Source organism: Pelecanus crispus, chromosome 22 (assembly GCF_030463565.1).
Source record: "Pelecanus crispus isolate bPelCri1 chromosome 22, bPelCri1.pri, whole genome shotgun sequence".
Lineage (NCBI taxonomy): Eukaryota > Metazoa > Chordata > Aves > Pelecaniformes > Pelecanidae > Pelecanus > Pelecanus crispus.
In genome coordinates this window covers 2,078,051-2,095,131 of record NC_134664.1, presented here as the reverse complement: position 1 = coordinate 2,095,131, position 17,081 = coordinate 2,078,051, and the positions used below count along the sequence as shown (strand labels likewise).

The 17,081-nt window shown below is 69.2% G+C and overlaps 1 protein-coding gene across 1 annotated transcript; it reads left to right on the top strand.

Moving 5' to 3' along the window:
- Window positions 1-2,355: 2,355 nt before the first annotated feature.
- LOC142595736 (acyl-coenzyme A thioesterase THEM4-like) lies at window positions 2,356-7,479 on the top strand. Its single transcript, XM_075724563.1, has 5 exons — window positions 2,356-2,493; window positions 2,544-2,692; window positions 6,986-7,096; window positions 7,190-7,314; window positions 7,418-7,479. Exons 1-5 carry the CDS (start codon window positions 2,356-2,358, stop codon window positions 7,477-7,479), a joined length of 585 nt encoding a protein of 194 aa, XP_075580678.1.
- Window positions 7,480-17,081: the final 9,602 nt, after the last annotated feature.

Genomic DNA, 17,081 nt, shown 5'->3' with positions numbered 1-17,081 from the left:
TCCACAGGAGCTGTATGGGGCGTATAGGGGCTGTATAGGGATCCACAGGAGCTGTATGGGGGTGTATAGGGGCTGTATAGGGATCCACAGGAGCTGTATGGTGGTGTATAGGGGCTGTATAGGGATCCACAGGAGCTGTATGGGGGTGTATAGGGGCTGCATAGGGATCCACAGGAGCTGTATGGGGTGTATAGGGGCTGTATAGGGATCCACAGGAGCTGTACGGGGCTGTATAGCGGTGTAGGGGGTCTGTAGGGGCTGTATGGGGCTGCATAGGGGTGTATAGGGGCTGTACAGAGTTGTATAGGGGTGTGAGAGGGTCTGTAGGGGCCGCACAGGGCTGTATGGGGGTGGTATAGGGGTCTAAAGGGACTGTATAGGGGTGTATGGGGCTGTATAGGGGCTGTATGGGGGGGGTGTCTGTAGGGGCTGCACAGGGCTGTATGGGGTGGTATAGGGGTCTATAGGGGCTGTATAGGGGTCTATAGGGGCTGCTCAGGGCTCTATAGAGGTCTGTAGGGGCTGTATAGGGGCCTGTAGGGGCTGTATAGGGCTCTGTAGGGGCTGTATAGGGGCTCTGTAGGGCTCTATAGGGGTCTGTAGGGGCTGTATAGGGTCTGTAGGGCTCTATAGGGGTCAATAGGGTCTGTAGGGGCTGTATAGGGCTCTGTAGGGCTCTATAGGGGTCTATAGGGGCTGTATAGGGGTCTGTAGGGGTCTGTAGGGGTCTGTAGGGGTCTATAGGGTCTGTAGGGCTCTATAGGGGTCTATAGGGTCTGTAGGGCTCTATAGGGGTCTATAGGGCTCTGTAGGGGTCTATAGGGCTCTATAGGGGTCTATAGGGCTCTATAGGGCTCTGTAGGGGTCTGTAGGGCTCTATAGGGGTCTATAGGGGTCTATAGGGGTCTATAGGGGTCTATAGGGGTCTGTAGGGGTCTGTAGGGGTCTGTAGGGGTCTGTAGGGGTCTATAGGGGTCTATAGGGGTCTGTAGGGCTCTATAGGGGCTGTAGGGGCTGTACGGGGGCCCCGCGGGGCGGGGCGGGGCGGGGCTCCATAGGGGCCCAGGGCTCCATAAGGGTCCGGCGGGGCGGGGCGGGGCCTCCTCAGCTTCCGGTCCCGCCCCTCCGGTGACGTAGACGGGCGTGGCCGCCCCGGGCAGCTCGCTCGCGGTCACCGCGTCCGGGGCCTCGCGCGGGGTCGCGGGAGCCGGGGGGTGCGCGCGGGGGCGCTGGGGGTCATGGGGTCAAGGGTCAAGGGGGCGGGGGTCAGGGGGCGGGGGGTCACGGGGGCGGGTGGCCGGGAGAGGGACCCAGCTGACCTCTGACCTCTGACCTGGCTATCCTTGACCCCACCGGGGTCACATGGGGGAGGGCACCGGGAGTGACGTCAGCACCCCGCCCTCAGCTGGGAGTGACGTCACCCCCGGCTTCCAGTGTGGCAGCACGGGGTCTCCTTGACAGGGCGTGACATCACCATCGGGGCCGGCGACGGGCGTGTGACATCACCACCCTGCAGCAGCAGCGACCGGGCGTGACGTCACCACCGACCCCACCGACCAGGTGTGACATCACCAGTGACCCCAGCGACTGTGTGTGACATCACCAGGGACCCCAGCAACCGGACGTGACATCATCAGCAGTGACCCCACCAACCAGGTGTGACATCATCAGTGACCCCAGTGACCAGGTGTGACATCATCACCAGTGACCCCACTGATCAGGCGTGACATCACCAGTGACCCCACTGACTGGGTGTGACATCACCAGTGACTCCAGCGACCGGGTGTGATGTCGCCAGTGACCCCAGCGACCAGGTGTGACGTCATCACCAGTGACCCCACTGATCAGGTGTGACATCACCAGTGACCCCAGTGACCAGGTGTGACATCATCACCAGTGACCCCAGCAGCTGGGTGTGACATCATCACCAGTGACACCAGCGGCCGGGTGTGACATCATCACCAGTGACCAGACCGACCCTGTGTGACATCATCACCAGTGACCCCAGCGGCCGGAGCGTGACGTCGCCAGCAGTGACCCCAGCGGCTGGGTGCGACATCACCAGTGACCCCAGCGGCCGGGTGTGACATCATCACCAGTGACCCCAGCGGCCGGGTGTGACATCACCAGTGACCCCAGCGACTGGGTGTGACATCGCCAGCAGTGACCGCGTGTGACACCGCCCGCGCCGCGCCGCCCTCGCGGCCTGCAGCCATGTGGCGCGGTGGCGGGGCCGCGGGGCGGGTGCTGGCCGCCGGCGCCTGCCCCCCTCCCCCCGCCCGCGCCCGCCCGCGGCCCCGCGCCCCGCGGCCCCCCCAGGACCGGGCGGTGCCCAACGGCGGCTGGAGCGGCGCCATGCGGCGGCACTACCGGCGCCTGCTCGCCATGGCCGCCGCCGGCGCCTGGGCGCGGCTGCCGTCCTACCCCCGCGCGAGCCACCACCTCCCGGCGGCCGGTGGGTGCTCGGGGGGGGGGAGCGCGGGCGGCGCGGGGGTCCGGCCCACGTGTCTCCCCCCCCCGACCCGGCTGCCGCCCCCGCAGAGGCGTCGGGGACGCCGGGGGACACGCGGCTCTTCCTGCGCGCCATCGAGGCCGCCGGCGCCGGCTTCGAGTACGCCATGTTCCTCAACACCGCCGAGCGCCGCCTGCTCTGCCTCTTCCAGCCCGGGCCCTACCTCGAGGGGCACCCGGGGTGAGCGGCGCCCGCGCCCCCCACGCCCCTCCCCACGGCCCCTCCCGCGTGGCCCCTCCCACGTGTCCCCTCCCACGTGTCCCCTCCCCACGGGCCCTCATCGCATGTCCCCTCATCGCATGTCCCCTCATCACGTGTCCCTTCACCGCGTGTCCCCTCCCGCGTGTCCCCTCCCGCATGTCCCGTCCCGCGTGTCCCGTCCCATGTGTCCCCTCATCGCGTGTCCCCTCCTGCATGTCCCGTCCCATGTGTCCCCTCATCGCGCGTCCCCTCATCGCGTGTCCCTTCACCGCGTGTCCCCTCCCACATGTCCCCTCCCGCATGTCCCATCCCGCGTGTCCCCTCCCACATGTCCCCTCCCGCATGTCCCATCCCGCGTGTCCCCTCCCGCATGTCCCGTCCCGCGTGTCCCGTCCCGCATGTCCCCTCATCACATGTCCCCTCCCGCGTGTCCCCTCCCACGTGTCCCCTCCCACGTGTCCCCTCCCGCATGTCCCGTCCCATGTGTCCCCTCATCGCGTGGCCCCTCATCATGTGTCCCCTCATCACATGTCCCTTCACCGCGTGTCCCCTCCCACGTGTCCCCTCCCGCATGTCCCATCCCGCGTGTCCCGTCCCATGTGTCCCCTCCTGCGTGTCCCCTCCCGCATGTCCCCTCCCACATGTCCCGTCCCGCGTGTCCCCTCATCGCGTGTCCCCTCCCGCATGTCCCCTCATCACGTGTCCCTTCACCGCGTGTCCCCTCCCGCGTGTCCCCTCCCGCATGTCCCGTCCCGCGTGTCCCGTCCCATGTGTCCCCTCATCGCGTGTCCCCTCCCGTGTGTCCCCTCCCACATGTCCTCTCCCACATGTCCCGTCCCATGTGTCCCCTCATCACATGTCCCCTCCCGCATGTCCCGTCCCGCATGTCCCATCCCATGTGTCCCCTCATCGCGTGTCCCCTCCCGCGTGTCCCCTCCCGCATGTCCCGTCCCGCGTGTCCCGTCCCATGTGTCCCCTCCCGCGTGTCCCCTCCCGCGTGTCCCCTCCCGCATGTCCCGTCCCGCATGTCCCGTCCCATGTGTCCCCTCATCACGTGGCCCCTCATCGCGTGGCCCCTCCCGTGTGTCCCCTCCCGCGTGTCCCCTCGCCACAGCCCCTCCCCGCATGTCCCCTCATCACGTGTCCCCTCATCATGTGTCCCTTCACCGCGTGCCCCTTCCCGCATGTCCCCTCCCGCGTGTCCCCTCCCGTGTGTCCCCTCCCCACGGCCCCTCCCGTGTGTCCCCTCCCACGTGTCCCCTCATCGCGTGTCCCCTCCTGCGTGTCCCCTCACCGCATGCCCCCTCCCGCGTGGCCCCTCATCGCGTGTCCCCTCATTGCGTGTCCCGTCCCACGTGGCCCCTCATCGCGTGTCCCCTCATTGCGTGTCCCGTCCCACGTGGCCCCTCACCACATGTCCCCTCACCGCGTGTCCCCTCGCCCCATGTCCCCTTGCCACGCATCCATCCCCTCGCTGCATGTCCCCTCACCACATGTCCCTTTGCCATGTGTCCCCTCACTGTGCGTCCCCTCACACACGTCCCCTCACTGCGTGTCCCTTTACCACGTGTCCCCTCACCACGTGTCCCCTCACCATGTGTCCCCTTGCCACGCATCCCCTCACCCCGTGTCCCCTCACCACGTGTCCCCATGTGTCCCCTCGCCACGCATCCCCTCACCCCGTGTCCCCTCGCCGCGCATCCCCATGTGTCCCCTCGCCACGTGTCCCCACGCGACCACGTGTCCCCACGCGGCCCCTCACCCCATGTCCCCTCACCCCGTGTCCCCTCGCCGCGCATCCCCATGTGTCCTCTCACCCCATGTCCCCTCGCCACGTGTCTCCTCGCCCCGTGTCCCCTCACCACGTGTCCCCTCGCCACGCATCCCCTCACCCCGTGTCCCCTCGCTGCGCATCCCCATGTATCCCCTCGCCACGTGTCCCCACGTGACCACGTGTCCCCACGCGGCCCCTCACCCCATGTCCCCTCACCCCGTGTCCCCTCGCCGCGCATCCCCATGTGTCCCCTCACCCCATGTCCCCTCGCCACGTGTCCCCTTGCCACGCATCCCCTCACCCCGTGTCCCCTCACCACGTGTCCCCATGTGTCCCCTCGCCACGCATCCCCTCAACCCGTGTCCCCTCGCCGCGCATCCCCATGTGTCCCCTCGCCACGTGTCCCCACGCGACCACGTGTCCCCACGCGGCCCCTCACCCCATGTCCCCTCACCCCATGTCCCCTCGCCACGTGTCTCCTCGCCCTGTGTCCCCTCACCACGTGTCCCCTTGCCACGCATCCCCTCACCCCGTGTCCCCATGTGTCCCCTCGCCACGCATCCCCTCACCCCGTGTCCCCATGTGTCCCCTCGCCACGCATCCCCTCACCCCGTGTCCCCTCGCCGCGCATCCCCATGTGTCCCCTTGCCACATGTCCCCACGCGACCACGTGTCCCCACGCGGCCCCTCACCCCATGTCCCCTCACCCCATGTCCCCTCACCCCGTGTCCCCTCGCCGCGCATCCCCATGTGTCCCCTCACCCCATGTCCCCTCGCCACGTGTCTCCTCGCCCCGTGTCCCCTCACCACGTGTCCCCTCACCACGTGTCCCCTCGCCACGCATCCCCTCACCCCGTGTCCCCTCACCACGTGTCCCCATGTGTCCCCTCGCCACGCATCCCCTCACCCCGTGTCCCCTCGCCGCGCATCCCCATGTGTCCCCTCGCCACGTGTCCCCACGTGACCACGTGTCCCCACGCGGCCCCTCACCCCATGTCCCCTCACCCTGTGTCCCCTCGCCACGCATCCCCATGTGTCCCCTCGCCACGTGTCCCCACGCGACCACGTGTCCCCACGCGACCCTTCACCCCATGTCCCCTCACCCCGTGTCCCCTCGCTGCGCATCCCCATGTGTCCCCTCACCCCATGTCCCCTCGCCACGTGTCCCCTCGCCACGCATCCCCTCACCCCGTGTCCCCTCGCCGCGCATCCCCATGTGTCCCCTCGCCACATGTCCCCACGCGACCACGTGTCCCCACGCGACCCTTCACCCCATGTCCCCTCACCCCGTGTCCCCTCGCTGCGCATCCCCACATGTCCCCTCGCCATGTGTCTCCTCGCCCCGTGTCCCCTCACCACGTGTCCCCTCGCCACGCATCCCCTCACCCCATGTCCCCTCGCCGCGCATCCCCTCACCCCGTGTCCCCTCGCCGCGCATCCCCATGTGTCCCCTCACCCCATGTCCCCTCGCCACGTGTCTCCTCGCCCCGTGTCCCCTCACCACGTGTCCCCTCACCACGTGTCCCCTCGCCACGCATCCCCTCACCCCGTGTCCCCTCACCACGTGTCCCCATGTGTCCCCTCGCCACGCATCCCCTCACCCCGTGTCCCCTCGCCGCGCATCCCCATGTGTCCCCTCGCCACGTGTCCCCACGTGACCACGTGTCCCCACGCGGCCCCTCACCCCATGTCCCCTCACCCTGTGTCCCCTCGCCACGCATCCCCATGTGTCCCCTCGCCACGTGTCCCCACGCGACCACGTGTCCCCACGCGACCCTTCACCCCATGTCCCCTCACCCCGTGTCCCCTCGCTGCGCATCCCCATGTGTCCCCTCACCCCATGTCCCCTCGCCACGTGTCCCCTCGCCACGCATCCCCTCACCCCGTGTCCCCTCGCCGCGCATCCCCATGTGTCCCCTCGCCACATGTCCCCACGCGACCACGTGTCCCCACGCGACCCTTCACCCCATGTCCCCTCACCCCGTGTCCCCTCGCTGCGCATCCCCACATGTCCCCTCGCCATGTGTCTCCTCGCCCCGTGTCCCCTCACCACGTGTCCCCTCGCCACGCATCCCCTCACCCCATGTCCCCTCGCCGCGCATCCCCTCACCCCGTGTCCCCTCGCCGCGCATCCCCATGTGTCCCCTCACCCCATGTCCCCTCGCCACGTGTCTCCTCGCCCCGTGTCCCCTCACCACGTGTCCCCTCACCACGTGTCCCCTCGCCACGCATCCCCTCAGCCCGTGTCCCCTCGCCGCGCATCCCCATGTGTCCCCTCGCCACATGTCCCCACGTGACCACGTGTCCCCACGCGGCCCCTCACCCCATGTCCCCTCACCCCGTGTCCCCTCGCCGCGCATCCCCATGTGTCCCCTCACCCCATGTCCCCTCACCCCGTGTCCCCTCACCCCGTGTCCCCTCGCCGCGCATCCCCATGTGTCCCCTCACCCCGTGTCCCCTCACCCCGTGTCCCCTCACCCCGCGTCCCCGCCCCCCAGGCTGACCCACGGCGGTGCCATCGCCGCCATCATCGACAACACGCTGGGGGCCTGCGCCCTGGCAGTGGCCGGGAAGGTGATGACGGCCAACCTCAACATCGACTACCTGGCGTGAGTGTCCCCGGGGACGGGGGTGTCCCCACGGTGGGGGGGGGGGGGACACGCGGGGACAGGGGGGAGCTGAGCCCCGCCGTCCCCCCGCAGCCCCGTCCCGCTGGGCGCCGTGGTGCTGGTGGACGGCCGCGCCGAGCGGCTGGAGGGCCGCAAGGTTTTCCTCTCCTGCCAGGTCCGCGGCGCCGACGAGGACACGCTGCACGCCCGGGCCACCGGTGAGGACGGGGACGCCCCTGGGGACGCCCCAGGGGTGGCCGGGGCGGGCGGGAGGGGGTGGGGACGCGGGGGTCCCATCCAGCCCATGCCCCCCCCCTCCAGGTCTCTTCATCCGGCTGGACCCCACCAAGCGCCGGACGCAGGAGGAGGACGGCGGCCAGTAGCTGTGCCCGGGCACCCCGTGTCACCCCGTGTGCCCCCGTGTCACCCCATGTCACCCCATGTCCCCCCGTGTCACCTCTGCCCCCCCCGTCCCCCCGTGTCCCCCCATGTCCCCCCTGTCCCCCCATCCCCCCGTGTCCCCCCCGTCCCCCTGTGTCCCCCCTGTCCCCCCGTGTCCCCCCGTGTCACCCCGTGTCCCTCCCTGTCCCCCCGTGTCACCCCATGTCCCCCCGTGTCCCCCTGTGTCACCCCGTGTCCCCCCATGTCCCCCCGTGTCACCCCATGTCCCCCCCTGTCCCCCCGTGTCCCCCGTGTCCCCCCCGTCCCCCCATGTCCCCCCCGTGTCCCCCCGTCCCCCCATCCCCCCGTCCCCCCGTGTCCCCCACTGTCCCCATGTCCCCCCTGTCCCCCCGTGTCCCCCCTGTCCCCCCGTGTCCCCCCCGTGTCCCCCCTGTCCCCCCATCCCCCCCGTCCCCCCGTGTCCCCCACTGTCCCCATGTCCCCCTGTGTCCCCCCGCCTCAGTTTCCCGGGCGGGGCCGGGGGGGCACACATCAGAGCCGCTGCTGATCACCCCCCGCCCCTGCTCGTTCTGTGGGGTCCGGCCGCGTCCCGGGGGGTCACGGGTGGGACCCCGCGGCCAGGAGGGACCCCCCGTGCTGGGGGGCAGGGGCCCCTTCGGGACCCCCCCGTGTCCCCCGCTGCCACCTCGGCGCCCCCCCCGCTGCGCTGCCCGGGGGGGGGGGGCGGGGCCTGAGCGGGGGGGCGGGGCCTGAGCGGGGGGCGGGGCCACGGCAGCAGGCGAGGGGGCGGAGTCACAATGGGGGGCGGGGGCCAGGAGGGGGGCGGGGTCTGGTTGGCTGCGTGGGCGGGGTCAGGGTGGGTTTGTGGGCGGGGTCTGGTGGGTTTGTGGGCGGGGTCGGGTGGGTTTGTGGGCGGGGTCGGGTGGGCTTGCGGGCGGGGTCGGGTGGGCTTGTGGGCGGGGTCGGTGGGTTTGTGGGCGGGGTCAGGGTGGGTTTGTGGGCGGGGCCGGGCGCCCCCCTCGGGCAGCGCTGAGCCCCGGCGGCGGCGGCGGGTGGGGCCCGGGGACACGGGGGGTCACGGGGGGACACAGGCACACGGGGGGTCACGGGGGGACACGGGGGTCACGGGGGGACACGGGGGTCATGGGACACGGTGGCACACGGGACACGGGGGTCACGGAGGGACACGGGGGTCACGGGACACGGTGGCACACGGGGGGTCACGGGGGTCACCAGGGGGCACAGGACACGGGGGCACATGGGGGAACACGAGGGTCACCGGGGGGCACGGGACACGGGGGCACATGGGGGGACACGGGGGTCAACGGGGGACACGGGGGGCACGGGACACAGGGGCACATGGGGGAACACGGGGGTCACGGGGGTCACGGGGGGGCACAGGACACGGGGGCACATGGGGGAACACGAGGGTCACCGGGGGGCACGGGACACGGGGGCACATGGGGGGACACGGGGGTCACCGGGGGACACGGGGGTCACGGGGGGACACGGGGGGACACTGGAGACGGGGGTCACAGGGGCCACGGGCCAGGGCCGGGCCGCGTGGCCGTGGGGACCCCCGGGGGCCTGGCTTGCGCTCGCCAAAGCTGGGGCCTCAGTTTGCCCCAAGAGCCGGCAGCGCCTGAACCCCCGCGGGTGCCGGGGGTGCTGCGGGGTCCCATCACTGCACCCCAAAAGTGGGCACACCGGGGTGCCATGGGGTCCCATGGATGCACCCCAAAGACGGGCACGTTGGGGTGCCCTGGGGTCCCATCACTGCACCCCAAAGACAGGCACATTGGGGTGCCATGGGGTGCCCCGGCTGCACACCAAAAATGGGCACATTGGGGTGCCATGGGGTCCCATGGATGCACCCCAAAAGTATGGGGTCCCATGGATGCACCCCAAAAGTTGGGCACATTGGGGCGCTGTGGGGTCCCATCACTGCACCCCAAAGACGGGCACGTTGGGGTGCCCTGGGGTCCCATCACTGCACCCCAAACTTGGGCACATCGGGGTGCCCTGGGGTCCCATGGATGCACCCCAAAGTTGGGCACATCGGGGTGCCCCGGCTGCACCCCAAAAATGGGCACATTGGGGTGCCCTGGGGTCCCATCACTGCACCCCAAAAATGGGCACATCGGGGTGCCCTGGGGTCTCATCACTGCGCCCCAAAGCTGGGCACGTCGGGGTGCCCCGGCTGCACCCCAAACTTGGGCACATTGGGGTGCTGTGGGGTTCTGCAGATGCATGCCAAGGCCGGGCACATTGGGGTGCCATGGGGTCCCATCACTGCACCCCAAAGCTGGGCACGTTGGGGTGCCCCGGCTGCACCCCAAACCTGCGCACACCGGGGTACTGCGGGGTCCCCCGGCTGCACCCCAAAGTTGGGCACATCGGGGTACCATGGGGTGCCCCGGCTGCACCCCAAACCCACGCACACCAGGGTGCTGCGGGGTGCCCCGGCTGCACCCCAAAGCCGGGCACATCAGGGTGCCCTGGGGTGCCCCGGCTGCACCCCAAACTTGGGCACACCGGGGTGCTGCGGAGTCCCCCGGCTGCACCCCAAACCCATGCACATTGGGGTGCCCTGGGGTGTCCTGGCTGCACCCCAAACCCATGCACACCAGGGTGCCCTGGGGTCCCCCGGCTGCACCCCAAACTTGGGCACATCGGGGTGCCCTGGGGTGCGCCGGCTGCACCCCAAACCCGCGCACACCGGGGTGCCCTGGGGTCCCCCGGCTGCACCCCAAACTTGGGCACATCGGGGTGCCCTGGGGTGCGCCGGCTGCACCCCAAACCCGCGCACACCGGGGTGCCCTGGGGTCCCGTGGGGCCTGGGGGTGCCGGAGCCGCCCCGGGGGATTTGGGGCGACGGTGGCGGTGCCCGCCCGGCCCCCGGTGCCCGCTCGGCTTGGCGGGGTCAGCGGGGTCACGGGGGGCGGGGGGCGCCCCCGGGCCTGGCTCCCCGCGCCGCCCCTCCGTGCCTCAGTTTCCCCCCCGGCCGCGCCGTGGAAAGTCGGAAATTTCCAGTGCGTGGGGCCGGGGGGGGCAGGATGCCGGGGGGGGCAGGATGCCGGGGGGGCCCCGGCGCCCTTATAACGCTCGGCCGCGCCGCCCGCGCCGCCGCCGCCGCCATGCGAGGTAGGGCCTGGTGCGGGGGGCTGCGGGCGGGGGGCACACGCGTGTGCGGGCGCGTGCGGGCGAGGCCGGGGGGGTTGTGTGTGGCTGGGGGTGGGAGGGGGCGTGCGTGTGTGCAAGGCGGGGGAGCTGGCAGGTGCCTGTGGCCGGGCGCGGGTGCGTGCACGCGTGTGAGAGCGTGCAAGCGTGCCGGGAGCGTGCAAGCGTGTCGGGAGCGTGTGAGAGTGGAGGCGCACGCACGGAGGAGGGTGGGAGCGGGCGTGCCGGGGGTGCGTGTGCGAGTGGGAGCGTGCTGGGGTCTGCATGTGGGTGTGCAAGGGTGTGGGAGCAGGGTGGGGTATGCACACATGTGTGCAAAGCACGGGAGCACAAGGGTGTGTGTGTGGGCAGTGGAAGCTTGCGAGAGCAAACGTACGTGCACGCAGGCATGTAGAAGCCTGCAGGCGTGTGTGTGTGTGTGCAAGGGTGAGGGAGCATGCAGATGCATGTGTGCAAGCGTGTGGGAGCAGACAGGGGTGTGCGAGTGTGTGTGCAAGCATGTGGGAGCAGGCAGGGGTGTGTGAGTATGTGTGCAAGCATGTGGGAGCAGGCAGGGGTGTGTGAGTATGTGTGCAAGCATGTGGGAGCAGGCAGGGGTGTGCGTGTGTGTGTGCAAGCATGTGGGAGCAGGCAGGGGTGTGCGTGTGTGTGTGCAAGCATGTGGGAGCAGGCAGGGGTGTGTGAGTATGTGTGCAAGCATGTGGGAGCAGGCAGGGGTGTGTGAGTATGTGTGCAAGCATGTGGGAGCAGGCAGGGGTGTGCGTGTGTGTGTGCAAGCATGTGGGAGCAGGCAGGGGTGTGTGAGTGTGTGTGCAAGCATGTGGGAGCAGGCAGGGGTGTGCGTGTGTGTGTGCAAGCATGTGGGAGCAGGCAGGGGTGTGTGAGTGTGTGTGCAAGCATGTGGGAGCAGGCAGGGGTGTGTGAGTGTGTGTGCAAGCATGTGGGAGCAGGCAGGGGTGTGTGAGTGTGTGTGCAAGCATGTGGGAGCAGGCAGGGGTGTGTGAGTGTGTGTGCAAGCATGTGGGAGCAGGCAGGGGTGTGTGAGTGTGTGTGCAAGCATGTGGGAGCAGGCATGCGGGTGGGAGCAGGCAGGAGCGTGTGTGCGAGGGTGTGGGGGCACACGGGGACCTGTGTGCGTGTGCAAGCATGTGGGAGCGCGTGTGTGCAGACATGTGGGTGTGGGGGGGTGTGCAAGCAGGTGGGAGCAGGCGTGTGCATTTGCACATGTGTGTGCAAGGGTGTGGGAGCACACGGGCGTGCATGTGTGTGTGCGCACATGTGTGGGCATGGCTGTGTGCTTGTACAAGCAGGTGGGAGCATGTTGGGCCATGCGCATGCAAGTGTGTGAGCGTGTGTGCGAGGGCAGGGTGCAGGCAGGGGTGTGCACACCTTGAGGGACCACGCATGTGTGTGCAGACATGTGTGTGAGCATGCACATGAGTGTGCCTGCATGTATGCATGCGTGAGAGCACCAGGAGCTACCAGGGCATGGGGGCCGCGTGTGTTAGCGTGTGTCAGCATGTTGCAGCACCACATGTGTTTTACAGCTCACACAGGCTTCTTGGCACATGTTACAGCACAACCACGCATGTCGTGGCATGTGCAGGCATGTTTTGGGGCAGACATGCGATGCAGGTTGCGTAGCTGCATCTGCACACACTATGGGGTCTGTGCATGCGTGTTATGGCGTGTTGCTACATGTGCACGCATGTTACAGCATGTTGCTGCGTGTGCACATGTGTAGCTGCATATGCACACATGTTATGGTGTGTGCACCCGTGTTGCAGGGCGGTACAGCGCGTGCGGGTGTTGTGCACGGCTCCGGGTGTCCGTGCACGGAGCGTGATGTGCATGCATGTCGCGGGGTGTGCACACATGTTCTTGCATGTTGCCGCCTGTCCCGGTGGTGCCGCGGCACCAGGCAGCCCCGTTTCCCCCCGCACCCACAGCCGTGGCCGCCGAGCACCCGAGGCCGGGGGGCGCGGGTGCCCCCCAGCACCCATGGGTGCCCCCGCGCACCTGCGGGTCGGGCGCTCACCCTTAGATGTGGTGGGGGCTGGCAGCTGCACGGGGCCGGTGCAGGTGACGCCGCTGGGGACACGGACGGGGACACGCAGGTGGCCCCGCTCCCGCGCCACCCCCACCCGCAGCCCCCCCCACCCCCACCCTGCTTTGGCAGTGGGGAAACTGAGGCAGGGGCGCCGGCACCCATGGGTGCTGGGGCTGGGGTCCCCAGGGGTCCCCTCCTTCCCCTCCGCCTCATGGCGTGTCGGCCTGGTGCCATGACATGCCCGCCCGTGTCATGGCGTGTTTTGCCGTGACGCCATGCTGCGGGGGGGTCAGGAGCGCCGGGTCATCCCCCCGCCCCAGGGACATGGGTGCTGACGGGTGCCAGCAGGTCCCCATGGGTGCTGGGGGGGCTGAGGGTGCTGGTGGGTGTCCCTAGGGCTGACGGGTGCCTGTGGGTGCCCGTGGAGCTGGCGGGGGCCAGTGGGTGCCCTGGGCCAGTGGGTCCCTGTGGGGCTGATGGGTGCTGGTGGGGCTGACAGGTACCAGTGGGTGCTGGTGGGGCTGATGGGTGCCAGTAGGTCCCCGTGGGGCTGACGGGTACCGGTGGGTGCTCATGGGGATGACCGGTACCGGTGGGTACTGACGGATGCTCATGGTGCTGGTGGTGCTGCCGGGGTACCAGTGGGTGCTCAAGGTGCTGGTGGGTGCTGGTGGATGTTGGTGGGTGCTGGTGGGGATGATGGCTGCTGGTGGGTGCCCCTGGGACTGATGGGGCTGATGGATGTGGGTGGAGATGCTGGGTATCGGTGGGTGCCCATGGTGCTGCTGGGTGCTGCTGGGTGCTGCTGGGTGCTGCTGGGGATGGCAGGTACCGTTGGGTGCCCATGGGGCTGGCGGGTGCTGACGAGCGCCGGTGGGTGCCGGTGGGGATGGCCGGTGCCGTTGGGTGCCCATGGTGCTGGCAGGCGCCCGGGGCACCCGGTGCCCACAGGTGCGGGTGGGTGCCGTGGGAGTGGCGGGCGCCGGCGGCGAGGCGTGGGGCCGGGCGAGACCTCGGCGACCTCTCGCCACCGGTTCCCGGCAGGAGCAGCACCCGAAAGCGGCGCTTCCTGGCAGCCACCGGCGCCGGCACCGTTGACTAATGCGGGTGCCGGGGTGCGGGGCTGACTCAAAGCGCCGAATTCCCAGGGCCCCTCCGGGCCGGCGTCGCCGCGGGGGTCCCCGGTGCCCGGCCACCGCCGCCGGATGCGAGGGCGGCCGCCGGGCCCCAAAACTGGGGCAGGTGGAAAAAGCCGACGAAGCGGATTCAGCCCCAGGAGGAAGAGGTGCGGGCGTGTGCACACGTGTGCGTGCGTGAAGGAGCGGCCCGCGTGCGTGCACAAGCGCGCGAGAACGTGTGTGAGGGTGCGAGGGAGCGCGCGGGAGCGTCGGTGGACGTGTAGCAGCCTGTGCAAGCGTCCCCGAGCGTGCGAGAGTGTGCGTGAGCGTGTGCAGGCATGCACGGGCGTGTGCAAGCGCACATGAGTGTGCACAAGCATTTGTGAACATGTGCAAGCATGCGTGAATGTGTGCAAGCATGGACAAGCGTGCAGCAGCCTGCAGGAGTGTGCACAAGCATTTGTGAACATGTGTGAGTGTGTGCAAGCATGGACAAACATGCAGCAGCCTGCAGGAGTGTGCACAAGCGTTTATGAACATGGGCAAGCGTGCATGAATGTGTGCAAGCATGACAGGCATGCAGCAGCCTGCAGGAGTGTGCACAAGCATTTGTGAACATGGGCAAGCATGCGTGAACATGTGCAAGCATGACAGGTGTGCAGCAGCCTGCAGGAGCGTGCGCAAGCATTCGCAGCTTTGCACAACCCTTTGCGAATGCACACACGCAAGTGTGCCCAAGCGTGTGTGACGACTGAGGGTGTGTACATGTGCCCACGCGTGCCCGAGCGTGCCCGAGTGTGCCCAAGCATGCGTCAGCCCCCCAACATCCCCGTGCTCGACCGACCGCATGCGGGTGTGCACAAGCGCGCAAGCGCGCGTGAGCAGGCAGGAGGGGGCTCAGGCACGTCTGAGCGTGCACAAGCATGCACGAGGGCGCGCGGGTGTGCAGGTACGTGCACGAGCGTGTGCAGGGCGGGGGGTGACAAGCTGGTGGCGGTTGGGGGACGAGAGGAGGGGTCTCCTGGGGGCTCTGGGGCAGCTCCAGCTTTGGGGTCCCCCCCGGTGTCCCCCCCGGTGTCCCCCCTGGTGTCCCCCAGCTCCGACGTGTTTGCTCTGGTGTCCCCCTGCTCCTGGCCCCCCTGCTCCGGTGTCCCTTGGCTCTGGTGTCCCCTCAAGCTCAGCTGTTCCCTGGCTCTGGTGTCCCCCCACTTCCCCAACCCCGATGTCCCCAACCCCGGTGTCCCCAACCCCGATGTCCCCAGCCCCAATTTCCCCAGCCCCGCTGTCCCCAAACCTGGTGTCCCCCACTCCCATGGTTCTGGAGCTCCCCGTCCCTGTGACCACAGGCCATGGCCCCCTGGCCACAGGTGCCAGGGCTGTGCCAGGCTGTGCCCGAGCCATGCCGGGGCCATGCTGGGGCTGTGCCGTGCCAGGGCCGTGCCGTGCCCGAGCCATGCTGGGGCTGTGCTGGGGCCATGCCAGGGCTGTGCTGTGCCATGCTGGGCCATGCCGGGGCCATGCCGTGCCGTGCCCAAGCCATGCTGGGGCCGTGCCGTGCCGTGCCCGAGCCATGCCGGGGCCATGCCAGGGCTGTGCCATGCTGTGCTGGGGCCATGCCGGGGCTGTGCCGTGCCGTGCCAGAGCCATGCTGGGGCCGTGCTGTGCCGTGGCTGTGCTGTGCCGTGCCAGAGCCATGCCGGGGCCATGCCAGGGCCATGCCAGGGCTGTGCCATGCTGTGCTGGGGCCATGCCATGGCTGTGCTGTGCCGTGCCAGAGCCATGCCGGGGCCATGCCAGGGACGTGCCGTGCCGTGCCCGAGCCATGCCGGGGCCATGCCGTGCCATGGCTGTGCTGTGCCGTGCCCGAGCCATGCCGGGGCCGTGCCGGGGCCGTGCCGTGCCATGCCGGGGCGGCGGGTGCCTTCCTGCAAGGTGGGGCTGTGTCCCAGTTGTGGCTTTGCCGGCGCTCGCTGCCGTTGCGGTTTCAGCAGCCCCCGGCGTCCGGCAGGGCCCACCCTGCGGTGGGGCTATGGGGGGACGCCCGGGGGGCACCCATGGGTCCCTGGGGGGGACCTGAGTGTGTGGAGGACGTGGGAGCCCATGGGGTGCCACGGGAGCCCATAGGTGCCCTGGGAGCCCATAGGTGCCCTGGGAGCCCATGGGGTGCCACGGGAGCTCATAGGTGCCACGGGAGCCCATAGGTGCCGTGGGAGCCCATAGGTGCCACAGGGGCCCATAGGTGCTGTGCGAGCCCATAGGTGCCCTGGGAGCCCATAGGTGCTGTGGGAGCCCATAGGTGTTGTGGGAGCCCATGGGGTGCCCTGGGAGCCCGTAGGTGCCACGGGAGCCCATAGGTGCCGTGGGAGCCCATAGGTGCTGTGGGAACCCCTAGGTGCTGTGGGAGCCCATGGGGTGCCCTGGGAGCCCATAGGTGCCGTGGGAACCCATAGGTGCCCTGGGAGCCCATAGGTGCTGTGGGAGCCCATAGGTGCCCTGGGAGCCCATAGGTGCTGTGGGAACCCATAGGTGCTGTGGGAGCCCACAGGTGCCCTGGGAGCCCATAGGTGCTGTGGGAGCCCATAGGTGCTGTGGGAGCCCATAGGTGCCCTGGGAGCCCATAGGTGCCATGAGAACCCATAGGTGCCCTGGGAGCCCATAGGTGCTGTGGGAGCCCATAGGTGCCCTGGGAGCCCATAGGTGCTGTGGGAGCCCATAGGTGCCGTGGGAACCCATAGGTGCTGTGGGAGCCCATAGGTGCCCTGGGAGCCCATAGGTGCCCTGGGAGCCCGTGGGAGCCCACAGGGACCACGCAAGCTCATGGGGGGCACGTGAGCCCCTAAATGACATCGGGGTCCATAGGGGACACAGGAGGCCATGGAGTCCCACTGGGAACGTGGGTGGCAGACGTGGTCCTGGAGAGGGCGCGTGGTCCTGCAGGGCCCTTGGGAGCCCACGGGGTGACACGGGAACTTGGTGGGGACACGGGAGCTCATGGGGTGACACGGGAACTTGGTGGGGACATGGGAGCTCACGGGGTGACACTGGAACTTGGTGGGGACACGGGAGCTCATGGGGTGACACGGGAACTTGGTGGGGACATGGGAGCTCACGGGGTGACACTGGAACTTGGTGGGGACACGGGAGCTCATGGGGTGACACGGGAACTTGGTGGGGACATGGGAGCTCACGGGGTGACACTGGAACTTGGTGGGGACACGGGAGCTCATGGGGTGAC

Bases quoted from the DNA above. Each gene is read 5' to 3' on its own strand.
- LOC142595736 (XM_075724563.1), top strand. From the start codon at position 2,356: ATGCGGCGGCACTACCGGCGCCTGCTCGCCATGGCCGCCGCCGGCGCC. The intron at 2,693-6,985 runs GTGAGCGGCGCC...CCCGCCCCCCAG, and splicing joins TACCTCGAGGGGCACCCGGG to GCTGACCCACGGCGGTGCCA. The intron at 7,315-7,417 runs GTGAGGACGGGG...CCCCCCCTCCAG, and splicing joins GCTGCACGCCCGGGCCACCG to GTCTCTTCATCCGGCTGGAC.